Source organism: Balaenoptera ricei, chromosome 4 (genome assembly GCF_028023285.1).
Source record: "Balaenoptera ricei isolate mBalRic1 chromosome 4, mBalRic1.hap2, whole genome shotgun sequence".
NCBI lineage: Eukaryota > Metazoa > Chordata > Mammalia > Artiodactyla > Balaenopteridae > Balaenoptera > Balaenoptera ricei.
The window spans coordinates 30,529,150-30,554,506 of NC_082642.1; the positions used below are offsets into that span (position 1 = coordinate 30,529,150).

Sequence of the window (25,357 nt, forward strand, 5' to 3'; positions counted from 1 at the left end):
AAAGGGGGACTTTCCCAAGGGTTTTGCAGCTACAATAGTTTCTGATCATGGATAAAGTAGTGGCACGATAAACAAACCTCTGGGGAATAATGTGGTAGTTATAAGGGCTACAGACAGAATTGGGAGTACTATTTGGCAAGACTACCAAGCTTGTCTCAACTTACACTCCCTATATTGGTGACTAAGGATATCCGTGCACCTTCACCGGTGCTAGCTTGCCCATTCATTCATTCAAAACCACTTTATTGAGGTATAATGGACATAAAATGGCTGTACCTATTTAATGTGTACAACTTGATAAGTTTGGAGATAAGTACACATCTGTGAAACTATCACCACAATCTATGCCATAAACCTATCCATCACCCCCAAAAGTTTCCTCCCACCCTCTTTATCACTACTATTTTTATTTATTTTATTTTTTGTGATAAGAACACTTAAGATCTACTCGCTTAGCAAATTTTAAGTACACAATATAGTATTATTAACTATGGGTCTAGGCCGTACAGTAGATCGTGATGATTTACTCATCTCTGCCTCGTTTATTTTTAATTTGCTAATTTGAAAGGTGAAAAATGGTGCTTCATAGGTGTTTTAATTAATTATGCATTTCTTTGATTAATTATGAGTTTGAACAGCTTTTTAAATGTTTATTTGCTGTTTGCAATCCTTCTTTCATTGAGTGCCTACTATATTCTAGGCACTATTTTAGGTGCTGAGGATATGACAGTTAACAAGACAAACGTGCAGAGTTTACATTTCAATGCAAGAAACAAACTATAAAAACAAACCAAAAAGCTGAATACAATTTTTGAATAAAAAACTAAAAATACCATTTCAGCTATTTAAAAAAAAACCCACAAAAACAATAACAAAGCAAATTAAAGGGACAGAGTGAAGTGGTCCATTATTTTAGACAGGGCAGTCGAAGAGAGGTTCTCTGAAGAGAAGATATTTGAACACAGACTGAGCAGTAAGTGTGCCATGTGGATTCTTGGGGAAGAACCCAGACACGGGGAAAAGCAAGCTCAAAGCTCCTGAAGTGGGAACTTGTTCGAGAGCTGGAGGGATGGTAAGCAGTCTGGTGTGGCTGGAGTCCAGTGAACAAGAGAGCAGGGTGGTGGGGCTGGAGAGACAGGAGCTGGATCATGTAGGGCCTGCCTTGCAGACCACTGAAAAGGCTTTGGATTTGACCCCAAATGTTTTGGGAAGCCACGGAAGGGCTCTGAGCAGAAGAGTGATATGATCAGACTTGCACAGGGAGATGAGTTAGGAGACCGTGGGGGTGAAATGGGCAAGGCCACGTGACTTGGTGCCACCACTGCAGAGAGAGGAAAGTGGCTTAGTTCAGGATATAGTCTGAACAGGAGTTGCTGATGCAGTTGATGTGTGATGTCAGAGAAAAAGAAGAGTTAAAGGCAATTCTAAGGCTTGATCAACTGGGTCATGACATTCATTGTGATGCAGAATCACTGGGGGAACAACAGGTGTGTGGAGGTGGAATCAAGAGTTTAGTTTGGAGCATGTGAGTCTGGAGTTCAAGGGAAGAGGTCAGACCGAAGATATAAGTGAAGGACCCTTTAGTCATAAATGGAATGTAAAGCAATGAACCTGGGCTGAGATCCTCTGGGCAGAGAAGAGTATGGCAGGAGATGTGATGGCCCCTGAAACAGATCTTGTGTTTCTTACTGAACTGTGTAAGTTTCTATACATTAATGATATTATTGTTTGTCAGTCATTTATACTACAAATATTTTCCCAATTTTCTGTTTCCTTTTTGATTCAGTTTATTTTATTTTTGACATCTACTTAAAAACAGTTGTGTAGTAAAATCCACCAGTCCTTCCCTTTGTGATTTCTTCCATTACTTTTAAGGCTAAAAAGTCTAGTAACTAGAGGTCAGATAGACATTTGTGTTTTATTTCTATGTTTGCTTGTTTGAGTGAACTTTGATTAACTCAGAGTTTATTTTGGTCTGTGTTAAGTTTATAAGTTGATACCTTTTCAAAAGATTTGTCAAGTTTCCCAGTACCATCTCTGAACTCTTTCTTTCCTCATTTACTGGTCTGTGATGTCTTCACACACAACACTTTATTTGGTTCAGTTTCAATTTCAAGCTTTGAAATTGCAACAGTGATGATGAGAAATCTGCCTTGCATCCTTACAATGTTACTTTGTATAAGAATCTCAATGTGCTTACAAGGAAATACATAAAACAGAACCAACATTTTTGAGAAGAAAAATGCTGGGACAGAAAGCTAAATGGAAGAAAGATAAAACATGAAGGGGGAAAAGGAAAGGGTACAGTCTATTTCCTTTTTTGAAAAAAAAAAAAGTAGATGTTGAAAAATGTAAAAATAGAATCATGTATACATACAACAAATACTGAGTAACCTCCCCACACCAGCCAGGATTATTCCAGGTGCCCTCAAGTAGTGAGTAAGACAAGGGATCTGCCTGCAGGGGGGCCTGACTTCAGTGGGGAGGTTGGGGAGACAGATGATACATATGTCTATGGCTTCTGTGTGTAAAGAATGCTATGAAAATAAGATGGGGGCAGTGGGGTAGAGAGTGACCAAGGGAGGTGAGGACAAAAGGGAGGTCAAGAGAGGCTTGTGTGAACATACGGATTGCTAACAGGCACATAAAAAGATGCTCCTCATTGCTAATTATTAGAGAAATGCAAATCAAAACTAAAATGAGGTACCACTTCACACCAGTCAGAACGGCCATCATCAAAAAGTCTACAAATATCAAATGTTGGAGAGGATGTGGAGGAAAGGGAACCCTCTTGCACTGTTGGTGGGAATGTAAATTGATACAGCCACTATGGAGAACAGTATGGAGGTTCCTCAAAAAACTAAAAATAGAGCTACCATATGATTCTGCAATCCCACTCCTGGGCATATATCCAGACAAAACTATGATTCGAAAAGATACATGCACTCCTATGTTCATAGCAGCATGATTTACAATATCCAAGACATGGAAACAACCTAAATGTCCATCGACAGATGAATGGAAAAAGAAGATGTTAAGTCAGAAATAGAAAGACAAATACCATATGATATCACTTATATATGGAATCTAAAATATGACACAAATGAACCTATCTACAAAACAGAAACAGACTGACAGACATAGAGAACAGACTTGTGGTTGCCAAGGGGGAGCAGAGAAGGGAGGGATGGAGTGGGAGTTTGGGATTAGCACACACAAACTATTATACAGAGAACGGATAAACAACAAGGTCTTACCGTATGGCACAGGGAACTATATTCAATATCCTGTGATAAACCATAATGGAAGAGAAATGTAGATATATGTATAACTGAATCACTTTGCTGTACAGCAGAAATTAACACAACATTGTAAATCAACTATATGTCAATAAAATTAAAAAAAAAAAAAAAAACTGTGAGAGAGAGATAGGCTTGACTTGCCTGAGATATTTGTGCTGAGCCATAAATCATGAAGCTGAAAAGGAAGAGGGGAGGCAGGAGGAGAACAGGGAAGCACTATGGCCCCAGGCAAGCTCAAGCAAGAGGGAAGAGAAGGGGAGGGTGGAGGAGATGAGGTCACTAGGGGAGGGGCAAGGGAAGAAGACTGGATTATGCAAGGTATTAGGAAGCCTTTGGAGGTTCAAGTGGGAGTGTGATCTAATCTGCTGGAAACTGAGAGTTTACAGGCTGTCCTGTGAAAACTAACCTGGGGGAGGTGGTGGGCAAGGGGTGCAGGGTGGATATTAGGGGAGAGAAGAAGGAACTCCAGCTAGAAAGATCTTGTATGAAGAAAGTACCTAAAATATACTTTTTAAAAAACATATCAAAACTAAATACTTGACAGGGAGGAAATACAAGTGATTAGACTGTAAGATTCCTGAGGGCTAGGATTTTTGTCTGGTTTGTTCACTATCTCCAATGCCTAGAATACTGAGAGTCTGGCACTCAAGAAAAATTTGTTAAATTAAATGAACAAAGTGACTATAGGCAAAAACCTTTTATTTGTGAACCAAGAATCAGATGAAATGAACAAACAGAAAAGAGTTTCACAGAAGCCTCATGGGCTACAGAACTGGTCTCATAAGTACATAGCCCTTCAAAACATGAGACAGACTTCAATCAAGGATGGGTAATTTAAAAATAACATTACACTAAGAGTTCAAAATGCAAGTTTAAATTTAGCTGATTTCTTATAAAATCCTTCTCACCCCTCAGACGATGAGTTTCGATGTGTCAGGAATTATGTCTTTTTTTAAAACTCTCCAAGTAAGAGCAGAACACATCATGTATGTGTACTCCAACCATGCATATTTAGGTTGTTGGAATTCTGCTGAAGAAAAGCTAGCACATAGGCAAAATGCTTAAGGAAGAAAATTCGGACAACTTGCAGCATTTATCATGACTAACATTTTAGTCTACCAGAGTAAACTTTGAAATTATGTTCTAATTTGAGATGGTTCTGCTTTGATGAGTTAACTCTTGAGACATCTGAGTATAGTATTATGAAAGAACAAAACTGTTCATCAACCCTTTACGCCAGTGTTAATTTCTTTTAAAAGTAGGATTTTAATGTTTTTTTATTCCTACAGTGACCCTTAAAATTTCTATGTATGTAATCACAAATGCACACACAAGATGCATTTATAAGCTTATTGTGTAGTTCTAAAGACAGTTGGGAAACCCCATTTTAATTTTGTTACTGAAATAATTTAAACATATATTATAGAACTGCTTCTTTTCAATCAACAGCAAGGATCTAGAAAGAGATTGCACAAGCAGGCACAATTTATTCAGGTTTATTGTGTTAGAAAAACAAAGTTGCCAAACTTCAATCTGTAACAAGTACTCTTACATTTATTTAATTTTTCATCTTACCACTGACATCAACATATATTCTTTGCTCATGCCTTAAAAATAAACTCAGATAATTTATTTTACAAAGATTCATTACATGCATTAACCATTGGTATATTCAAATCTGGGAAATTATTTTCAGCAAATGTGTAAAATTTCCTGACGATCTCCAAGAATATCTTAGTGACTTATAACTTTCATCAGAGAAAGAGGACTTACCGGCTTTTATTCATGAGGTCTGCTCCTCGGGCTTTGTAATAATCTAAATTTGGATGGAATTGATAAGTCACTGGTCTTGGATTTCTCTAAAGAAAAAAAAAGCGGTAAATTAAAATGTATAAAGCTATTTAAATTATACATTAACACATAAAAGAATGAAACAATTGTTTTTATGTTCTTTCAGGAAAAAATACGTATAATAATGAAGTTTAATAATTAATGTGCTTGGGTTTTTTTGTTTTTTTAATTTGGCTGCACCTCATGGCTTGTGGGATCTTAATTCCCTGACCAGGAATTAAACCTGGGCCACAGCAGTGAAAGTGCCAAGACCTAACCACTGGACGGCCAGGGAACTCCCTGGTTTTTTTTGTTTGTTTGTTTGTTTGTTTTTATTGTTGAAGTTTTGCCTTAACTGATCTTAGCCTGATTAAACACTGAAATTGTTTTAATACGTTTTGTTTTTCCTGTCTCATAGTTCACATAGATTTATTCCTTTCATTAGATTTCTTTCTGATAATTTTGACCATTCTCAATACGCCTTTCCAAAATACAATCAGACAAAATTGCAACAAAACTGAAATATTATATGAGATTAACACCAGCATAATCTATGCCTAAGGCCTAGGAGACACAAAGTGTCAAGAAAGCTGCATTTTGAAGAAGAGCAAAACTCAGTTTTTGATAACCAAAGTGTTATATATGCCCACTAGATGGCACACCAAGTCTTTCTTCTCCTAAAATGAATGCGTTATTTCAGAATTCAGCAATTCTTTTGAAGTTTGCAGTTTCTATGTCATCTACTCTTATATACGAGTTTAATAAGTGCCCAGGTAGTGGAAATACAAAAGCAAACTGACCAATGCACATTTTCATAAAAGCAGCAATACACTGTACTTTCTGGCATTTAGGATTATTTATAAACTTGCAGAAATGTCCTTGAATCATAGGTTGGGTGTGTCTATTTAAATATGTTGCTATTATTTAATATGTCTATTATTTAAAAGTATCAAGTCCCTCAGGCAAATAAAAATTAATCAAATACACTTCCAGTTTGTAAAAATGTAACACGTTAATAGCATAACTTAAATGAATACCACCATCTCTGAAAGGTTAAATTATATATATTTTTCATTAGTTTTTAAAAACTTATAAGTAAATGTGTTCCAATGTTTACCCGAACATATAACTCAAGTTAATAATTAGGACTTTGAACCAGAGCATGCCCTGTCCTTTGAGAGATCTAACTAGACATAAAAAGGCTGCATTTTATCTTAATAGAAAATTACCAATATGCTTTGATATCAGTCCTTGGAGACATAATCCCAAGGCACGAATATACTTGCATGTAGGCGGGGGTATATAATTGCTAAGGTTAAATAGTTTGAAATTCATCAAGCTAACAAGCTGCATCTTAAGGCCATGATGGACCTTTTCTTTTTCTGCTGAAAAGAGAATATTTACAGAGCTCAACCCTTTCATATCTCTTCCAAGTCAGCCGTAATCATCTGACAAAAATGACAATCCCTTGATTTAGCTCCAGCTACTACTCCACTGGTTTGGTATTCAACACAGTTCTACAATAATCAAATCTGAATTGCCTTGATGAAGATAACTGATGCTTCCATGACTACCATACTATTAAGTCTAACAGTGCAACTTCTAGCTCTCTAGGAATTACATAGGTTTCCTCTTGGTAGCTGATGACAACCTGGACCCAAGCATAACGGGAAAAAGAAATAGAGGTCAAAGCCACTGGCAGACTGACAGTGCATTCATGATTTATTTTAAAAATTAACTTTCGTAGGACTATCACTCATAACCAATTTTGTTCTTTATTCTCAGTACCTGGAAACATTTTGTTTTCGCTACTATAAAAGGCTTTTCTTCTCTGACTTTCAACAAATTCATAAAGGATTATGTTCCTTTTTGCTAGAAAACAATGAAAGAAGGGAATGCATGGAGCAATTTCTTGAAACATCTTTATAAAGAAATGACAAGCAATTCAAGACACGAAGTGCTGATCTATCTAAGCACTTAAAGCCATTATTAGGAATAATGATCTAACTTGAACATATGAATGAGGCTCAAGTATTGCTTTCACTGAGGCCTATTTAAATTCCTAGGAGACTTACTAGTATGAAAAGGAGAGGCGGTTTAAAGTGCCGCTGTACTGGGGTGGAAAAAAAAGAATCAAAAGATGATGTTGAAAAATAGTATTTGAAATGTAAGAAAATAAAACCAGAAGTTATAGTTGAAAGTCATTCAATAGGGTTTTCTATCTGAGAAGGTGATACTGTTACTAAAACAGAAGTATGTGTACACATGAATGGTCTAGACCAGCACTGTCCAACAGAAATGTAACGTGGGTCACAAATGCAAGCTTCATATGTAATTTAAAATGTTCTAGCAACCACAATAAAAAAAAAAAAGAGAAAAAAGGAGTGAAAGTAAATGTAATAATATTTTGTTTCATTTGGTATATCTAAAATGTTGTCATTTTAACATGTAATCAATATAAAAAATAGAGATATTTTACATGCTTTCTTTTGTACAAAGTGTTTGAAATCTAGTGTATATTTTACACTGAGAGCACATCTCAGTTTGGACCAACCACACTTCAGGTGCTCAATGGCCACCTGTGGCTGTAGCTACTAATGTCTGATATGTCTGTAAACCAACATGTGGCTATAGAAATCAACAGGTATAGACACTTACTCAAAAAGGGCACATACTTTTATACATTAAGATTTAGTACTGACAGTTCTTTAATTCACCTATAATTCTTCTTTTTTAATTAAGTTAGTTTAGTCTCTTCTGAATAAGGTTTTAAAAAGTCAAGAAATTTTGGAGCAATATCTTCTCACACAACTATGTACCAAAATGATAGCAATGGTTTCCTTAGCGAGATGAGATTAAATGAGCAGCATTCTAACCTCATGCAATTGAAACATTTTAAAAGTAATATTTGCCTTTCTTACTTTAAAGGATTTTTTTCCAAATAAAATTTAACAGAAATATAACAGTTTTGATTTCTATTTTTTTATAGATCTGGAATTTCCTCTAAAATGTAAGAGCCACTAGAATTCTACACATATAAAACTCTGTATGTAAGAAAGACCAGACCCAATGACAGTTGTAAGTTCCCATTGTGTAGGACATGTGATGTGGACAACTTTAAAAGTATGTCTTTGCAAAGGACTGGAACAATTAGTAATTATTTTAAACCCACTTTCACACAGTCAGGATTTCAAATATTATAAGCTTTTCCAAGCCAATGTGCATTTAAAAAAAAAAAAAAAAAAGCAAAAACAAAAACAACCAAAAAACTCACTTCTTTTATTTGGGGAAATTTTTCTTCAGAAGAAAAAATGGTAATTATACCCTAACTTATATTGGTCTGTGTACAGAGGAATACCAATTATGTTTCATGACCTGAGAAGTTTACATAACTATACATGAAAATGCAGAAATCACAAATTCAATCCACCCTGGGTTTACCATGCCTTTCCTAGACCAACCTGGATGGACTTGAAATAAATCTTCCACAAGATTGCAGCTAATTAACTTCCCAAGTACCACTCCAACCTTCTCTGTTAACAAGCTGTTGGAGCTCTTCTTAAGGCTTTCTCCTCAGCATGTTACTTTATGGTAATAGAAGTAGAATGCTGAAACTTCCACCTGTGGCACAGATAGGCTGAAATCTGGGGAGGCAGCTTAGAGCCTTGTGGAGAAAATGACTGACAGAAGCAGGATAGATAATAGTAGAAACAAGTGTCCTAGAGGGAACTATATGGAAAAAAAACAAACCAAACCAAACTCGTGTGGTACTTCTGAATTTTCAAAATGCTTTGGTTACTTTGGCATGATAAAATCAGTTTACAAGTAGTGCTTAAATGACAGCAATCAATGTTAGGGACAAAACTGATTGAAACCTAACCTCTCCGTTATAGTTAACATTCTTCACTTCTGAGGTCTATATTATACGATAGTAAGCTGTGCCTTAATGTAATTTCAGGTAAAACACTCTGTCCCTTACTGAGTGGACAACTTTGATGGTGGACAACTGCCCTCTGCTCTACTCTGTAATAGAAGTCCTTCCCTGCCACCCTTACCCGCACAGTAATATTTCAGGACTTTAAGTTCAAACTCACTTTGCTACGGTAATGTACAGAAATATTTAAATGCTAACCCACACTAAGTACAACTAACCACAAGAAGTACAATTAACCACAAGATGAAATGTGACAATTTTCCTTGTTCTGAGCCTGGTGAAATCAAACTCATCCAACAAAGGTCATCACAAATAGTACTTTCTAGACTGATCCCCTAACTCCGGTCCCTCACCTGAGGATGATAATCTCCTTTTGCATTGTTAATGGAAACTCCAGAAGGAAAAGAGTCTGAGGTACTCATCCTACTTGGAACAACACATCGCCTGCCTTTCAAAGGGCTGGCTATTTGTAAACACATGTAGAACTGAACGGAGCAAAAGAAAAGCAATTCCAGTGATCCCTGTTCTAATCTCTGAATGTACCAGCAGGAGGTAAAGAAGAGTTAAAGTGTTATGTTAGAAACAAAGGGACTAAGGTAGACCTAACATCTGCTTTAGAGGCACAGGTTGCCTGGCAGGGGAGGCCAGGGATCCGGAGTCAGGGAGGTTCAAGTCCAGAGCCCACCCCACCCACTCCTGGCTGGGAGGGAGTGAGTTTACCCTCCGGCTCCGGTTTCCTCATCTGCAACATAACGGAAAGGATTAAACGGGGCAATGAACATTAAGTGTGGCACAGTGCTGGGCACTTCGTAAAAACTCAATAAAACGGAAGCTATAATTACCTTCTGATACCACTGAGCACTGATAAACAGAACTTTGACAGCAGATCTGACAGCTTGACGACTTAAAATCCATGATAACAAACAGGTAGAGGAAGCAGAGTTTCATCCTTCTGATAACCATATATAAACTTAGGGCAGATTTTACCAAACTTTCCATTTTTTTAAAAAGTAAAAACACATATTTAGGAAAATATATCATGCACATTGGACCTCATTTGTGGGGAGAAAAGCTGTCTTATTTCTCAGAACAGGAGTACATACATACATACAATTTTTTAAAAATTGTAAAGCCACATACTATTAATGCACAGTTGTTTGCCAGCTAATGAGGTTACAGTAATTAAAGTGATTTCCTACAATATGTCCAAATTATTATTTCTATAGTTTATTGGTTACAATTTTTACCTTAAACTGATAAAGTTCCTGTAGCACTTGTTTAATAGAAAAGGTTAATTTATATTTACAACATAAATGCAATGTCTGTTCGGCATGAAGAAAATATTTGACAAATGAAGAATTACTTAGTTTGCTTTCCCCTAATATCTTGCTACCAACTCTTAATTTTTAGCGTGCCAGATTAGGGGAAGAATAAGGCTCAGAAGGAGAACAGCACTGTAAAAAATACCTCGAACGTTTCCCTTTGATGAAAAATGAGACTCTTATTTTAGTGAATATGTTATTGCCTCAATGCTGGGGGAAAAGCAACCGCCATTAGAAAAACGAATTGCTCAGCTGTTTATAAGCAAAAAGCTCTGGGGGAATTTCTCAGGACCCCAAAGGCAAAGCATTACAGGGTTATGCAAACATATGTTGCAGGTGTTTTAGGGGAGACAGGTGGGCAAACCTCAGCCCTGGAAGAGGAGTTGGTTTAATACGCTGTAGCTGAAACGAGGTAACCTAAATGCATCCAAGAGCAGGGCTGCCATGGCACCAGTGAACCGGAGAGCTGCAGAGCAAAAGCTCTGCCTAAAATAATTATCTTGTTAGTGCCAAGCAAACAGCATTTTTTCCTTCTTGTAGTTTTACAGAAAACAAACACTGCCAATTACTTTTTCTTTTTCTTTTTTTCCCCCAACTAAAGGTATTTTAAACCTGGAACAAAGAACAGCCTGAAATAGTGATAATTATCCTAAAAAGATAAGGATGAAGTATTGTTGCCTTCATTTAAACAAATATTCCTAAGGAGACAGTTTGTTGTAATATCCCCTCTTTGGTTCACTAGGCAACATTAGATTTATCACAATTCTCCTAAAGCCTAAGATATTTCTATATTAAAATGCTAATTTTGTCTTTTCTTTTGCCTGTAATTAAAGCTGGGGAGATTTGTGATCTGATATTCACTGATTGCTAGAGGGTCCACAAAGGTCTCAACATTTCTGTTTCTTATTGCTACATACTGCCCTCTTCATTAAAATTAGATAGAGTAACACAGTGGATCAAAAAGGCAGCCATTATAATCCTAAATGCTCACAAAATTCCCTTAAAAATATATATATAAATAAGTGGCATTATCTAGATATTGCTGTCAAACCTAGATTTGTATTTTATTTCCTTCATCATTTATCTAGGAGTTGATTTTCTTTTTATATTATGTGCTATTGAGACAGTACTGATTTTACCGTATGTATTTATGTGTAATAGTATATTGAGCCATACCTGCCTTATATAAACCACTTTTCCTTTTTTTTTTTTTTTTAAGAACCCATGCCATGAATTAAATGCCAAATGCTTTGCATAAAATAAGTTCACAAAACATCAGATTTGGAAAAACAAAATCTAGTTTGGTTTTTTTTTTTTACAATATTACAAAATCTAAAACGTGGATACCACATAGACCTTCATCAAAAAAAAAAAAAAAAAGAAAACAAATCTTTTTAACAAGGTTGTAAATGAGAATTTCACTTCAGTACCAGATTAAAATGACCTCTGGTTTATATACTAATAGTTCCTATGTCTTTTGATAGGAAATATATATTACAGATACTAGGTATTAAGAATCTTAGCGCATTTGACAGAAAAATTTAAGTAATTTCAATCTATGAATCTACAGATTAAAACAAAACAGAAAAAAAAGAGAAAATTTAAAAGACCTTAAAAATAAAAAGGAAGCAAAAATTGTTAATTGGTAAAGACACAGACAAAACCTCTGAACCCATGCCAGCCTCATTTTACATACTGAATAAGCCCAATTCCCTAAAGTGACATCCACATCTATACCCTGGCAAGCCGAGATCTCAGATGGCAGAGAAGCATTTTAAACCACCTGTGCGTTATGCTCGGCTGTAGCTTCATACAATAAATAGACACCAAAAGAGAAATAAAATTTTTTCCTTTTTCTAATGTATTTACATTTTGAATTTAGCATGCAGGAAGATGCCAGATTAACATGCCCCCCCAATATATATATATATACACATATATACATATATATATATATATATATATATATATATATATATATATATAAATAAATATGGAAAGCAGTTCATGTTTACACATTTTCTTTGTTACTAATCCTGGGCCTCAAAATATTCCTTTTAGGTAGTTGGTGAGCTCTGTTCAGGGAAACTTCCTTGAATATGAGCAGAGTGGGGGAGGAGGAGCCTTACTTCAATGGTTTAGGGACAACTGGAAACCCATTTATCTTTTCCTAAGACTGAAGGTTCCCAACCTTCAATGATATAAAGCAAAAAAGGAAAGAGGGAATCTCAAAAAAAAAAAAAAAAAAAATCCTAAATATTCCATTTTGGGAAAGAGACTTAAGAATCTAAAATCTCAGATATAAAAATTACCATCATCAATTTTTATTTTTAGAAATGTTAAAATAATTTTAAACAATTATCATCAAAATAGAAGCTACTTACAAAATGGTTTTAGGAGTTTTGAACCCTCAAGAATAAGTCTATGTGACCCCATAGGACTGAGAACCCTGGTTTGAGAAATTTTACCCCATCTTCTTCCTTTTCGTGACCTGCTACTGTAATTGCCAAGGCAACAAAAGCTGAGCTCCTGCACTGAGGTCTGGTAAAAGAAAGCCTTGCACAGTCACACTTCTCATGCAATACTGGGAGTAACTTCAATGATAAAACATCTTGCAATTAAAAATTCTATTATATAAATACCCTTTTACTAAGGTCATTCACTTACACTCTATCTTTTCTGATACTTTTTAGGATAACCATGAAGTATTTATACTGAACTTTGAAATGACCAAGGGAAGAGAGAAATTAGAAAGCAAACATAGGGCTTCCCTGGTGGTGCAGTGGTAAAGAATCTGCCTGCCAATGCAGGGGACACAGGTTCGATCCCTGGTCTGGGAAGATCCCACATGCTGCGGAGCAACTAAGCCCGTGCACCACAACTACTGAGCCTGCGCTCTAGAGCCCGCGAGCCACAACTAAATCCCGCGCGCCTAGAGCCCGTGCTCCGCAACGAGAGAAGCCACCACAATGAGAAGCCTGTGCACTGCAACGAAGAGTAGCCCCTGCTCACCACAACTAGAGAAAGCCCGCGCACAGCAACGAAGACCCAATGCAGCCAAAAATAAAATAAATAAATAAAATAAAAAAGAAAGCAAACATAAACTATAACACACAGATAAGAGTTTTATTTTCCTGAGTGAGACCAATCTCTACTTGAGAAAGTGTGTCAAGTTAGACCCAGAAACCACGGAGAAAAGTCCCTATGGATGGACTCTTGCTTTCTTGATTGTTTTATTCTAGATTTCATTGACATTATAAAAAAGAACACTGACACCAGGTGTGAATTTCTCTACAGAGCGGATAATGTCATAAAGTATTCTCTTTTTAGTCAATACCTTTTGATAGAGCTCAGCCTTAAAAGCGAAGCCCCCCTCAAATATCTAGTGATTATTAATAGGGACTTCCCTGGTGGTCCAGTGGTTAAGACTCCAAACTCCCAATGCAGGGGGCCTGGGTTTGATCCCCAGTCAGGGAACTATCAATAGATCCCATATGCTGCAACTAAAAGATCCTGCATGCCACAACTAAAGACCCCGCGTGCCGCAACTGAGACCCAGCACAGCCAAAAAAAAAAAAAAAAAAAAAAAAAATCTAGTGATATTAATTGGTGCACCATTTGCAGGCTGCTCACATAATATCTATCCTAGGGGTTCTTAATCGTTTTTGTGCCATGACTACTCTGCTTTCTGGTGAAGACTTTGGTCTCCTTTTCAGAATAATGTTTTTAAATACATAAAATAGAATACATAGGATTATAAAGGAAAACAATTATACTGAAATACAGTAACTGAAGTACTGAACAAATTTATAACACAGTAAAATGTGCCTTTTTATTAATGTATTAAATAAGATATATGGCTGGTCTAATCATGACTACAATTTAGAAGCACTGATGAATATAAATGGTATTTCAAGATATCTTCATCCACTGTAATATGATATAAAATATCTGTGTTGCTATCAGTGAAAAGGTTTCAGGTGCTCCAAATACTACTGTCCTTTGTTGTCTTCATCCATTTTTCAAGGAAATATTAATATAAATTTTCTGATACTTTCAGGATAACAGTGAAGTATTTACACTGAACTTTGAAATGTTCAAGTGAAGAGAGAAATCAGAAAGCAAACATAAATTATAACACACAGATTAGAGTTTTATTTTCCTGAGTGAGACCAATCTCTACTTGAGAAAGTGTGTCAAGTTAGACCCAGAAACCACCGAGAAGAGTCGGTGGTTAAATATTAAATTTTAGTAAGGGCTTAGTGCAAATAAAGACGTAAATTTTTCTCATACAAATTCTTAGACTCCCCCCGAATTCTATCCACAGACCATTTGGGGGCCTTTTCTCAGAAACCTGAAAGGTGGTTTCGGATAACAACTTTCCTCTTGGGAACATGGAGCTTTATGGGAACGTGGAGTTTTATGGGTACTACTGGGTTAGTTTATTAACTCTCCTGCTAAATAAATGTGTACAGGGGTGATAGTCAAAATAGAAAGCAAGCGCTAGAGGGAAGGCAGCTAGCAATCAGGGCTGTTAGGGAGTCAGGAGGAGACAGTGGAGAGCCCCAGCCGTGCTAGGCTGTAACCCTGCAGATGCCGGATTTCTTTACCTACTGATAGAGAAGGGTTTCAATATTTTAGCAACTGGCATAGCTGTTAACACCAGATGGATGCTGGTCCTAGACGGAAAGAATGTTTGGGAGTGGGGTAAGTTTAGATGTACAGGTTTTGCTCTGGATAGCATCCAGTGCCTTAGCCGAATGAATGAGAAGTGAGGCCAGGTGGGGGATGAGGGTGAGGACGGTGGGGGAATGCTCTCACTGAATGCAGTTACAGTGAAGCAAGCTGTCTACTTCCGGAGAGCCCACTCTTTCTGTGCTACCTTCTTTGGGATGGTTTCCATCACTGGGGGGCAGCTGATAGCAGTCAAATTTGCAGAGGGGTGCTCCTTAAGGGGGCCTGTCCACTCACCACTTTTTTTTTTTTTTTGAGGGAGCTGAACTTTCTTATTCTGTAGGCAGAAATGCTGCAAGAAGACAACTCTCTTCTGAGATCATTTTTCTGAAGAATCGAAGCATTAAGTAGGGGTCCAAGATCCCCTTCAATGGAAAACTGAAGCAGTGAGAAGAAATAGTACTGCGTACAACTTGGTAGTGATTCAGAAAGTAGAATGAGAAGGTCTTCAGTAATCATCCCATCTAGGTTAAGGGGAATCTTTGGAGGCCTTTTCCAGCAGTTATTCTGTGTGGAAGTACAGAGTTCTTATTTCCCGATGGACACTGCATTTAAAACGCCTTTGAGAGAGATGACATATTAAATGAAAGAGGAAAAAGTACCACATAGAACAACATACAAAGCGTAGTTCTTTTTATGTAAATATTTTTTAAAAAGAAATAGTTTTCAGAAATTGACAAAGATGATCTTAAAATTCATATGGAAATGTAAGCAACTCAGAATAGCTTACTACAAAGCTGATTTCAAAACTTACTACAAAGCTACAGCAGTCAAGACAGTATGGTACTAGCATTAAGGGCAGACATATAGATCAGTGGATTACAACTGAGAGTCCAGAAATAAACCCTCACGTTTATGGTTAATTAATTTTTGACAAAGGGGCAAGACAATTCGATGGAGGAAAGAACGTTTTCTCCAACAAACACAATTGATGTCCAACTGGAAAAGAATGAATTTGTACCCCTATCTCACACCCCACACAAAATCAACTCAAAGTGGATCACAGACCTAAATGGAAGAGCTAAAACTATCAAACTTTTAGAAGGAAACTCAGGAGTAGATCTTTGTGATCTTGCATTAGGCAATGATTTCTTAGGTATGACACCAAAAGTATAAGGGATAAAAGAAAACATTGATAAGTTAGGCTTCATCAAAATTAAAAACATTTGTGCTTCAAAGGACACCATTAAGAAAGTGAAAAGATGATCTACAAATGAGAGAAAATGTTTGCAAATCGTATGTCAGATAAGAATTTTGTATCTAGAATACACTAAGAACTCTTACAAACCTTTAATAAAATGACAACCCAATAAAAAGTGGACAAAGGATCCAAAGAGCCATTTCCCCAAAAAAAACATGTACAAATGACCTATAAGCACATGCAAAGATATTCAACATAATTAAGTCATCAGGGAAATGCAAATCAAAACCACAATGAGATACCATTTCATACCCCTTCGAACTGCTATATTAAAAAGGACAACAAGTGTTGGCAGGCAGGTTGAGAAATTTGAACTGTCCTTCATACATTGCTGGTGGGAATGTAAAATGGTGCAGCCACTTTGCAAAACAGTTTTTGACAGTTCCTCAAAATGTTGAATGTAGAGTTACCATATGACCAAGCAACTCCACTGCTAGGTAGATATCCAGGAGAAATAAAAACATATGTCCAGGGACTTCCCTGGTGGCACAGCAGTTAAGAATCTGCCTGCCAATGCAGGGGACACGGGTTCAAGCCCTGGTCTGGGAAGATTCCACATGCCGCGGAGCAACTGGGCCCGTGAGCCACAATTACTGAGCCTGCGTGTCTGGAGCCTGTGCCCCGCAATAAGAGAGGCCGCGACAGTGAGAGGCCCACGCACCACGATGAAGAGTGGCCCCCGCTTGCCACAACTAGAGAAAGCCCTCGCACAGAAACGAAGACCCAACACAGCCATAAATATATAAATAAATAAATTTAAAAAAAACCCCCCAAAACCAAAAAAAACCCCCTAAAAACCCTGCTAAGCCTTCATGTCTGGTATTAACATTTCAGACCACTTCTTAGAACCCTAGACCCAGGACATGACACATCTGGGGCTGGGCAAGTTCCACCGTCCTGTCTCCCCAGTGACTCCCGTGGCGAGATCACACTGCTGCATGACCAGGACCCTCACTGTGGTTCAGACCTGTCTTAATTTTTCCCTTGACTATATCAAGTCTCCAATCTCGTGCCCCTCTGATCTGTACATATAATGCCACCAGAATCACCTAAAAATATACGCCTGATTTTTTTTTTACTTCCCTTCCTTAGTTCTGAATCAAGTCTCAATTGCCAATCAAATAAAGTTGCAATTCTTAGCATGATATTCAAGGACCTCCATGATTCGGGTCCTAAAACACTTCTCATATCACCGACCACGTACCCCATGTTTCACTCACCACAATCTATGGGCATTCCCCAAATCTCCAGACTTTAGGTAAACTGTTCTCTCAGGTTAGAGCTGTCTACACACTGTTCTGTGCTTTCTGGAATCCTTCTCATTCTTAGTCAAATACGCCTCCTGTGTGAAGCCTTTTGTGAATTTCCACATCACTCCACCGCCTCCATTCCAACAGCGTGCTAATTTTAAGTTAATTTTGCATCTATTCCACCTTGCCTTGCATGATGGTTACTTGTATACATGTCTGTCTTGCACATAGAGTGTAAGTTCCCCGAGGGCTGAGTCACGTCCAGATCTCCCTTCGTATCCTCTCTGTCTCTTGCAAAGTGTCTGGTACATGGTATGTGCTCAGTGATGATCTATGAACTACGTAAACCGAAGAGCTCACCAGAGTCTAAGAGCCTTTAAAGAAAGAGCTGCAGAGAACTAGGGTGAAGATCCATCTGACCTGCACGTCCGCATGACTAATGGAAGGCTCACAGAGAAGCCCACACAAGTCCTGTCCTCAGTGTGAGGCCAAAGATGCTGCCATTACACCCATGTTAGAAAGAAGCTCCAAAAAGGCTACCTGGCAGTGAGTGTGATCTCATGCTGCTCCCAAAGTTTCTCTGGATGAACAGAATCCTAACTCACTGAGTCCAACGTCATGATCACAATTCAGGTCACAAAAATGGAAAGAAGTCCAGTCAGCAGACAGCAGAGTGGACACGAGTTGGCCATGACTACCTGACCACACCCGTTTGGTGGGTTATTTCACAAAGGAGCAGCTGGCTGAGTGGCTGTGGATGGCACCCTGCTTTATAAAGAAAAACACAGGCAATATAATTAACTTTTCCTAATTGAGTTGAATTCCTTGCAGCCAGTAGGTTGTCTGACTGTTTTGTTTTGTTTTTGTGGTGTGATATTGTCTTTGTTTGTCTGGGTCTTCATAGGAGTTTTACTAGGAAACTGAGAATCTGGATGTCATTTTAAAACCAAGAGGTGCTATTTAAGCTGGATGGCAAGGGAGGTTGTGAAGCTGCCAGTAGGAGAGGGGCAGAAACAGCAATCCATGTAGAAGGAAGACAACATAGAGCTGGGGTGAAGACACTATGGAAAGAAACATTCTTCTGTCTCTATCCATCCATCCAGCCAGCCACCCATCCACGAATCCTTCTATCCAAATACCTCCTATGTGTCAGGCGCCGTGCTAGATACCAGCAGTAAAATGGTGACATAATAGTTATGACTCTACCCTTAAAGAGCTGGAGGATGAGACAATGAAATAATTACACACATCAATGTAAGACCGTGCCTGTGCCGAGTGCTTAGAAAAGGAAGTATAGGGTGCTGTGGAAGTGCAGAATGGAGTGATTTTATTTCATCAGAGAGATCAGGGAGGACTTCCCAGAGGAAGTGACAATGAACAGCAATCCAAAAGAAGAGGGATTGTCAACTATGTTTGAGTCGTGGGGGAGGGTTACAGAGAGCAGCAGTGCAGCAGTGAGGAAAATTCTTGTCATTCTTGGAGCTCTCAACAGCCTTGAAAATGTGACTTCTTTTTCTAGACAGCACTATTTAATGATCAATGATGTCTAGAACCTTCAAACCTTATCTGTCTATACACCTACATTAAAAAGCAGTAGATAATTTTATTTTTATTTTTTAAAAGGTTAGCATTTATTTATTTATGGCCACTCAGTGTGGCCTGTAGGATCTTAGTTCCCCAACCAGGGATCAAACCCAGGGCTCCCCCGCAGTGGAAGCACGGGGTCCTAACCACTAGACCGCCAGGGAATTCCCAATAATTTGTAAAAAATCAACAAATAACAATATAGTAAATTATTCAGGGAGGGGCGGAGTCAAGATGGCAGTGTGGGAAGACGTGGAGTTCACATCTCCCCACAACTAGGGTGCCTGCCGGAGGCTGGTGGGGGACCTCGACACCCAAGGAGACAGGAGGAACCCCCAAGCGAACCAGTAGGATGTGGGGGGACTGAGGGGGCAGGAGAAGCGGAGGCCGGACAGGACTGACGCCCCTGAGGAGTGGCTGAGAGGGGGGAGGGGTTCCCACGCCTGGAGGGACCCTCGGGAGCTCGGATCAGGTGGGAGCGCACCCAGCGTTCCCCCTGCCCAATCAGCCGGGGAAGTCTGCTCAGCTCTCCGGCCGGGTCCTACACCCTCAGAGGCACCCTCTGGGCCACGTTGGTCCCGGGGGTGTAGGAGGGAGGCCAGGGCAGAACAGGAAAGGCAGGCAGGTGGGGCCCTCCAGGACTGGAGGAGGAGAAGTGGAGGAGAAGTGGAGGCTGGACAGGCCACTGGGGCCCAGGAAGCCTGCTGGGTTCCCAGGTGGGGTTCCCAGCCCTCTGAGACCAGAGGCAGGAGGCACGCCTGGGCCCCTTCTGTTCTGATGAGCCTAAGCCCCACCCCCACACCACCCAGGGCCTTTTCCAGCCTGGTGGGTCTGAAGCATAGGCCCCACCCACAGCCCAAACCCCACCCCTGCTTAGGCCCCGCCCTCCACAGCCAAGACCTTTTCCACCTCTTTTTTTTTTTTTTTCTTCTCCTCTTTTTTATTATTGTGGTTCTGTTTTACCTTCTGGTTGTTGTTTCATCTATATTTTTATTTTTATATTCTTTCTAACATATCTGTTAGTTTCCTAGTCTAATTTTATTTTTTACTGTTATTGTTCTCCTTTTCTTTTTTTTTCTGCCCCAGATGGCTTGCGGGATTGTGGTTCATGAGCCGGGGGTTGGACAGAAGCTCCTGCAGTGGGAGCTCTGAGTCCGAACCACTGGACTAACAGAGAACCTCAGACGCCTGGGAATATTCATCGGAGTGAGGTCTCCCGGAGTTCCTCATTTCGGCACCAAGACTCAGCTCTACCCAACAGCCTATTAACTCCAGTGTTGGAAGCCTCAGGCCAAACAACCAGTAAGACAGGAACACAATTCCACCCATCAAAATAATAATAATAATAATAATAATAATAATAATAATAATAATAATGAGACGACAAAACAATATGTCACAGATGAAGGAGCAAGGTAAAAACCTACAAGACCAAATAAATGAAGAGGAAATAGGCAATCTACCTGAAAAAGAATTCAGAGTAAAGATAGTAAAGATGATCCAGAATCTTGGAAATAGAATGGAGGCACAGATTGAGAAAATACAAGAAATGTTTAACAAAGATCTAGAAGAATTAAAGAACAAACAAACAGAGATGAACAACACAACAACTGAAACGAAAAATACACTAGAAGGAATCAATAACAGAGTAACTGAGGCAGAAGAATGAATAAGTGAGCTGGAAGACAAAATGGTGGAAATAACTGCTGAGGAGCAGAATAAATAAAAAAGAAGGAAAAGAATTGAAGACAATCTCAGAGACCTCTGGGACAACACTAAACACACTAACATTCCAATTATTAGGGTCCCAGAAGAAGAAGAGAAAAAGAAAGGGTCTGAGAAAATATTTGAAGAGATTATAGTCAAAAACTTCGCTAACATGGGAAAGGAAATAGTCACCCAAGTCCAGGAAGTGCAGAGATTCCCTTACAGGATAAACCCAAGGAGAAACACACCAAGACACATATTAATCAAACTAACAAAAATTAAATTCAAAGAAAAAACATTAAAAGCAGCAAGGGAAAAACAAAAAATAACGTAAAAAGGAATCCCCATAAAGGAGGGCAGGATATACTTAAAATGATGAAAGAGAAAAACCTACAACCAAGATTAATCTACCCAGCAAGGATCTCATTCAGATTCGATGGAGAAATCAAAATCTTTTCAGAGAAATAAAAGCTAAGAGAATTCAGCACCACCAAACCAGCTCTACAACAAATGCGAAAGAAACTTCTCTAGGCGGGAAACACAAGAGAACAAAAAACCCCACAAAAACAAACCCAAAACAATTCAGAAAATGGTAATAGGAACATACATATCAATAATAACCTTGAATGTAAGTGAATTAAATGCCCCAACCAAAAGACACAGTCTGGCTGAATGGATACAAAAACAGGACCCATATATATACTGTCTACAAGAGACCCACTTCAGACCTAGGGACACATACAGACTGAAAGTGAAGGGGTGGAAAAAGATATTCCATGCAAATGGAAATCAAAAGAAAGCTGAAGTAGTAATACTTGTATCAGATAAAATAAACATTAAAATGAAGACTGTTACAAGAGATACGGAAGGACACTACATAATGATCAAGGGATCAATCCAAGAAGAAGTATAACAATTATAAATGTTTATACACCCAACACAGGAGCACCTCAATACATAAGGAAAATGCTAACAACCATGAAAGGGGAAATTGACAGTAACACAATAATAGTAAGGGACTTTAACACCCCACTTACACCAATGGACAGATCATCCAAACAGAAAGTAAATAAGGAAACACAAACTTTAAATGACACAACAGACCAGATAGATTTAACTGATATTTATAGAACATTCCACCCGAAAGTGGCAGAGTACACTTTCTTCTCAAGTGCACATGGAACATTCTCCAGGATAGATCACGTCTTGGGTCACAAATCAAGCCTCGGAAAATTTAAGAAAATTGAAATCGTATTAAGCATCTTTTCTGAACACAATGCTATAAGATTGCAAATAAATTACAGGAAAAAGACTGTAAAAAACACAAATACATGGAGGCTAAACAGTGTGCTACTCAATAACCAAGAGATCACTGAAGAAATCAAAGAAGAAATAAAAAAATACATAGAAACAAATGACAACAAAAATACGACAACCGAAAACCTATGGGATGCAGCAAAAGCAGTTCTAAGAGGGAAGTTTATAGCAATTCAATCTCACCTCAAGAAAGAAGAAAAATCTCAAATAAAGAATCTAACCCTATACCTAAAGCAACTAGAGAAAGGAGAACAAAGAAAACCCAAAGTCAGTAGAAGTAAAGAAATCATAAAGATAAGAGCAGAAATAAATGAAATAGAAATGAAAAAAAAACAATAGCAAAGATCAATAAAACTAACTGGTTCTTTGAGAAGATAAAATTGATAAACCCTTAGCCAGCCTCATCAAGAAAAAAAGGGAGAGGATGCAAATCAATAAAATTAGAAATGAAAAAGGAGAAATCACAGCTGACACCACAAAAATGCAAAGGATTATAAGAAACTACTACAGACAAATATATGCCAATAAGATGGACAACTACGAAGAAATGGACAAATTCTTGGAGAGGTACAATTTCCCAAGACTGAACCAGGAAGAATTAGAAACTATAAACAGACCTATCACAAGTAATAAAATTGAAACTGTAATTAAAAATCTTCCAACAAACAAAAGTCCAGGACCAGATGGCTTCACAGGCGAATTCTATCAAACATTTAGAGAAGAGCTAACAACGATCCTTCTCAAACTCTTCCAAAAAATTGCAGAGGAAGGAACACTCCCAAATTCATTTTATGAAGCCACTATCACTCTGATACCAAAACCAGAAAAAGATATCACAAAAAAATAAAATTACAGACCAATACCACTGATGAACATAGACGCAAAAATCCTGAACAGAATACTAGCAAACAGAACCCAACAACATATTAAAAGGATCATACAACATGATCAAGTGGGATTTATCCCAGGGATGCAAGGATTCTTCAATATATCCAAATCAATCAATGTTATACACCATATTAACAAATTAAGGAATAAAAACCATATGATCATCTCAATAGATGCAGAAAAAGCTTTTGACAAAATTCAACACTCATTTATGATTAAAAACTCTCCAGAAAATGGGCATAGAGGGAACCTACCTCAATATAATAATGGCCATATATGACAAACCCACAGCAAACATCATACTCAATGGTGAAAAGCCGAAAGCATTTCCACTAAGATCAGGAACAAGACAAGGATGTCCACTCTCGCCACTCTTATTCAACATAGTTTTGGAATTCCTAGCCACGGCAATCAGAAAAGAAAAAGAAATAAAAGGAATACAAATTGGAAAAGAAGAAGTAAAACTGTCACTGTTTGCAGATGACATGATACTATACATAGAAAATCCTAAAGATGCCACCAGAAAACTACTAGAACTAATCAATGAATTTGGTAAGGTTGCAGGATACAGAATTAATGCACAGAAATCTCTAGCATTCCTATACACTAACAACGAAAAATCAGAAAGAGAAATTAAGGAAACAATCCCCTTTACCATCTCAACAAAAAGAATAAAATACCTAGGAATAAACCTACCTGAGGAGGCGAAGGACTTGTACTCAGAAAACTATAAAATACTGATGACAGAAAGCAAAGATGACATAAACAGATGGAGAAATACACCATGTTCTTGGATTGGAAGAATCAATATTGTGAAAATGACTATACTACTCAAAGCAATCTACAGATTCAATGCAATCCCTATCACACTACCAACAGCATTCTTCACAGAATTAGAACAAAAAATTTTTACAATTCGTATGGAAAAACAAAAGACCCCAAATAGTCAAAGCAATCTTGAGAAAGAAAAATGGAGCTGGAGGAATCAGGCTCCCCAACTTCAAACTATATTACAAAGCTACAGTAATCAAGACAGTATGGTACTGGCCCAAAAACAGAAATATAGATCAATGGTACCAGACAGAAAGCCCAGAGATAAACCCATGCACATACAGTCACCTAATTTATGACAAAGGAGGCAAGAACATACAATGGAGAAGACAGCCTCTTCAATAAGCAGTGCTGGGAAAACTGGACAGCTACATGTAAAAGAATGAAATTATAACACTCCCTAACACTGTATACAAAAATAAACTCCAAATGGATTAAAGACCTAAATGTAAGTCCAGACACTATAAAACTCTTAGAGGGAAACATAGGAAAAACACTGACATAAACCACAGGAAGATCTCTTTTGACCTACCTCCAAAGTAATGAAAATAAAAACAAAAATAAACAAATGGGACCTAATGAAACTTAAAAGCTTTTGCACAGCAAAGGAAACCATCAACAAGATGAAAAGAAAACCCTCAGAATGGAAGAAAATATTGGCAAATCAAACAACAGACAAGGGATTACTCTCAAAAATATACAAACAGCTCATGGTCCTCAATATCAAAAAAACAAGCAACCCAATTAAAAAATGGGTGAAAGACCTATACAGATATTTCACCAAAGAAGACATACAGATGGCCAAGAGGCACATGAAAAGATGCTCAACATCACCCTAAATATCTCAGCAACTTCCAACAGTGTTATTTGTTTATTTTTAATTTCAGTTGATCTCTCTACAACATCTGTCACTAACCATTTCCAGGTTCTTGGGATTATCCACACTTGGGCAATTATAATTCTATTTTCTCAAGTGGTATATCTATATACAATGGAATACTGCTCAGACATGAACAAAAAAAAGAAGAAATCTTGGGACAACATGGATGGACCCTGAGGGCATTAGGCAAAGTGAAATAAGACAGAGGAAGAAAGAGAAGTACTGTATGACCTCGCTTATATGTGGAATATAACTAATAAACAAACAAAATAAATGAACCAAAACAAACACGTAGATACAGAGAACAGAGTAGTGGTTATCAGAGGGGAAGGGGCGGGGGGAGGGTGAAATGGGTAAAGGGGTCAACTCGAAGGTGACAGAAACTAAATTTTTGGTGGTGAGCACATTGTAGTGTATACAGAAGTAGAAATATAATGTTGTACACATGAGACTTATATGTTATAAATCAATGTTACACCAATAAAAAAATAAAATTAAAAAAAATTTAAAATATAAGTCTATCCTCTCATGGCTTTCCACATTCTGAGTCTTCTCCACATGTTCCTTCCTCTTTCCC

At 37.9% G+C, this 25,357-nt stretch overlaps 1 protein-coding gene across 7 annotated transcripts in view; it reads right to left on the reverse strand.

Moving 5' to 3' along the window:
- The window catches only part of TBC1D5 (TBC1 domain family member 5), a 537,570-nt gene that overhangs the window by 87,089 nt on the left and 425,124 nt on the right, over positions 1–25,357 (reverse strand). For all 7 annotated transcript variants that reach the window (XM_059920388.1, XM_059920390.1, XM_059920392.1 and 4 more), the window contains one exon: positions 5,076–5,161. In XM_059920388.1, the coding sequence (XP_059776371.1) occupies positions 5,076–5,161 (86 nt within the window). The remainder of the gene's footprint in view (positions 1–5,075; positions 5,162–25,357) is intronic.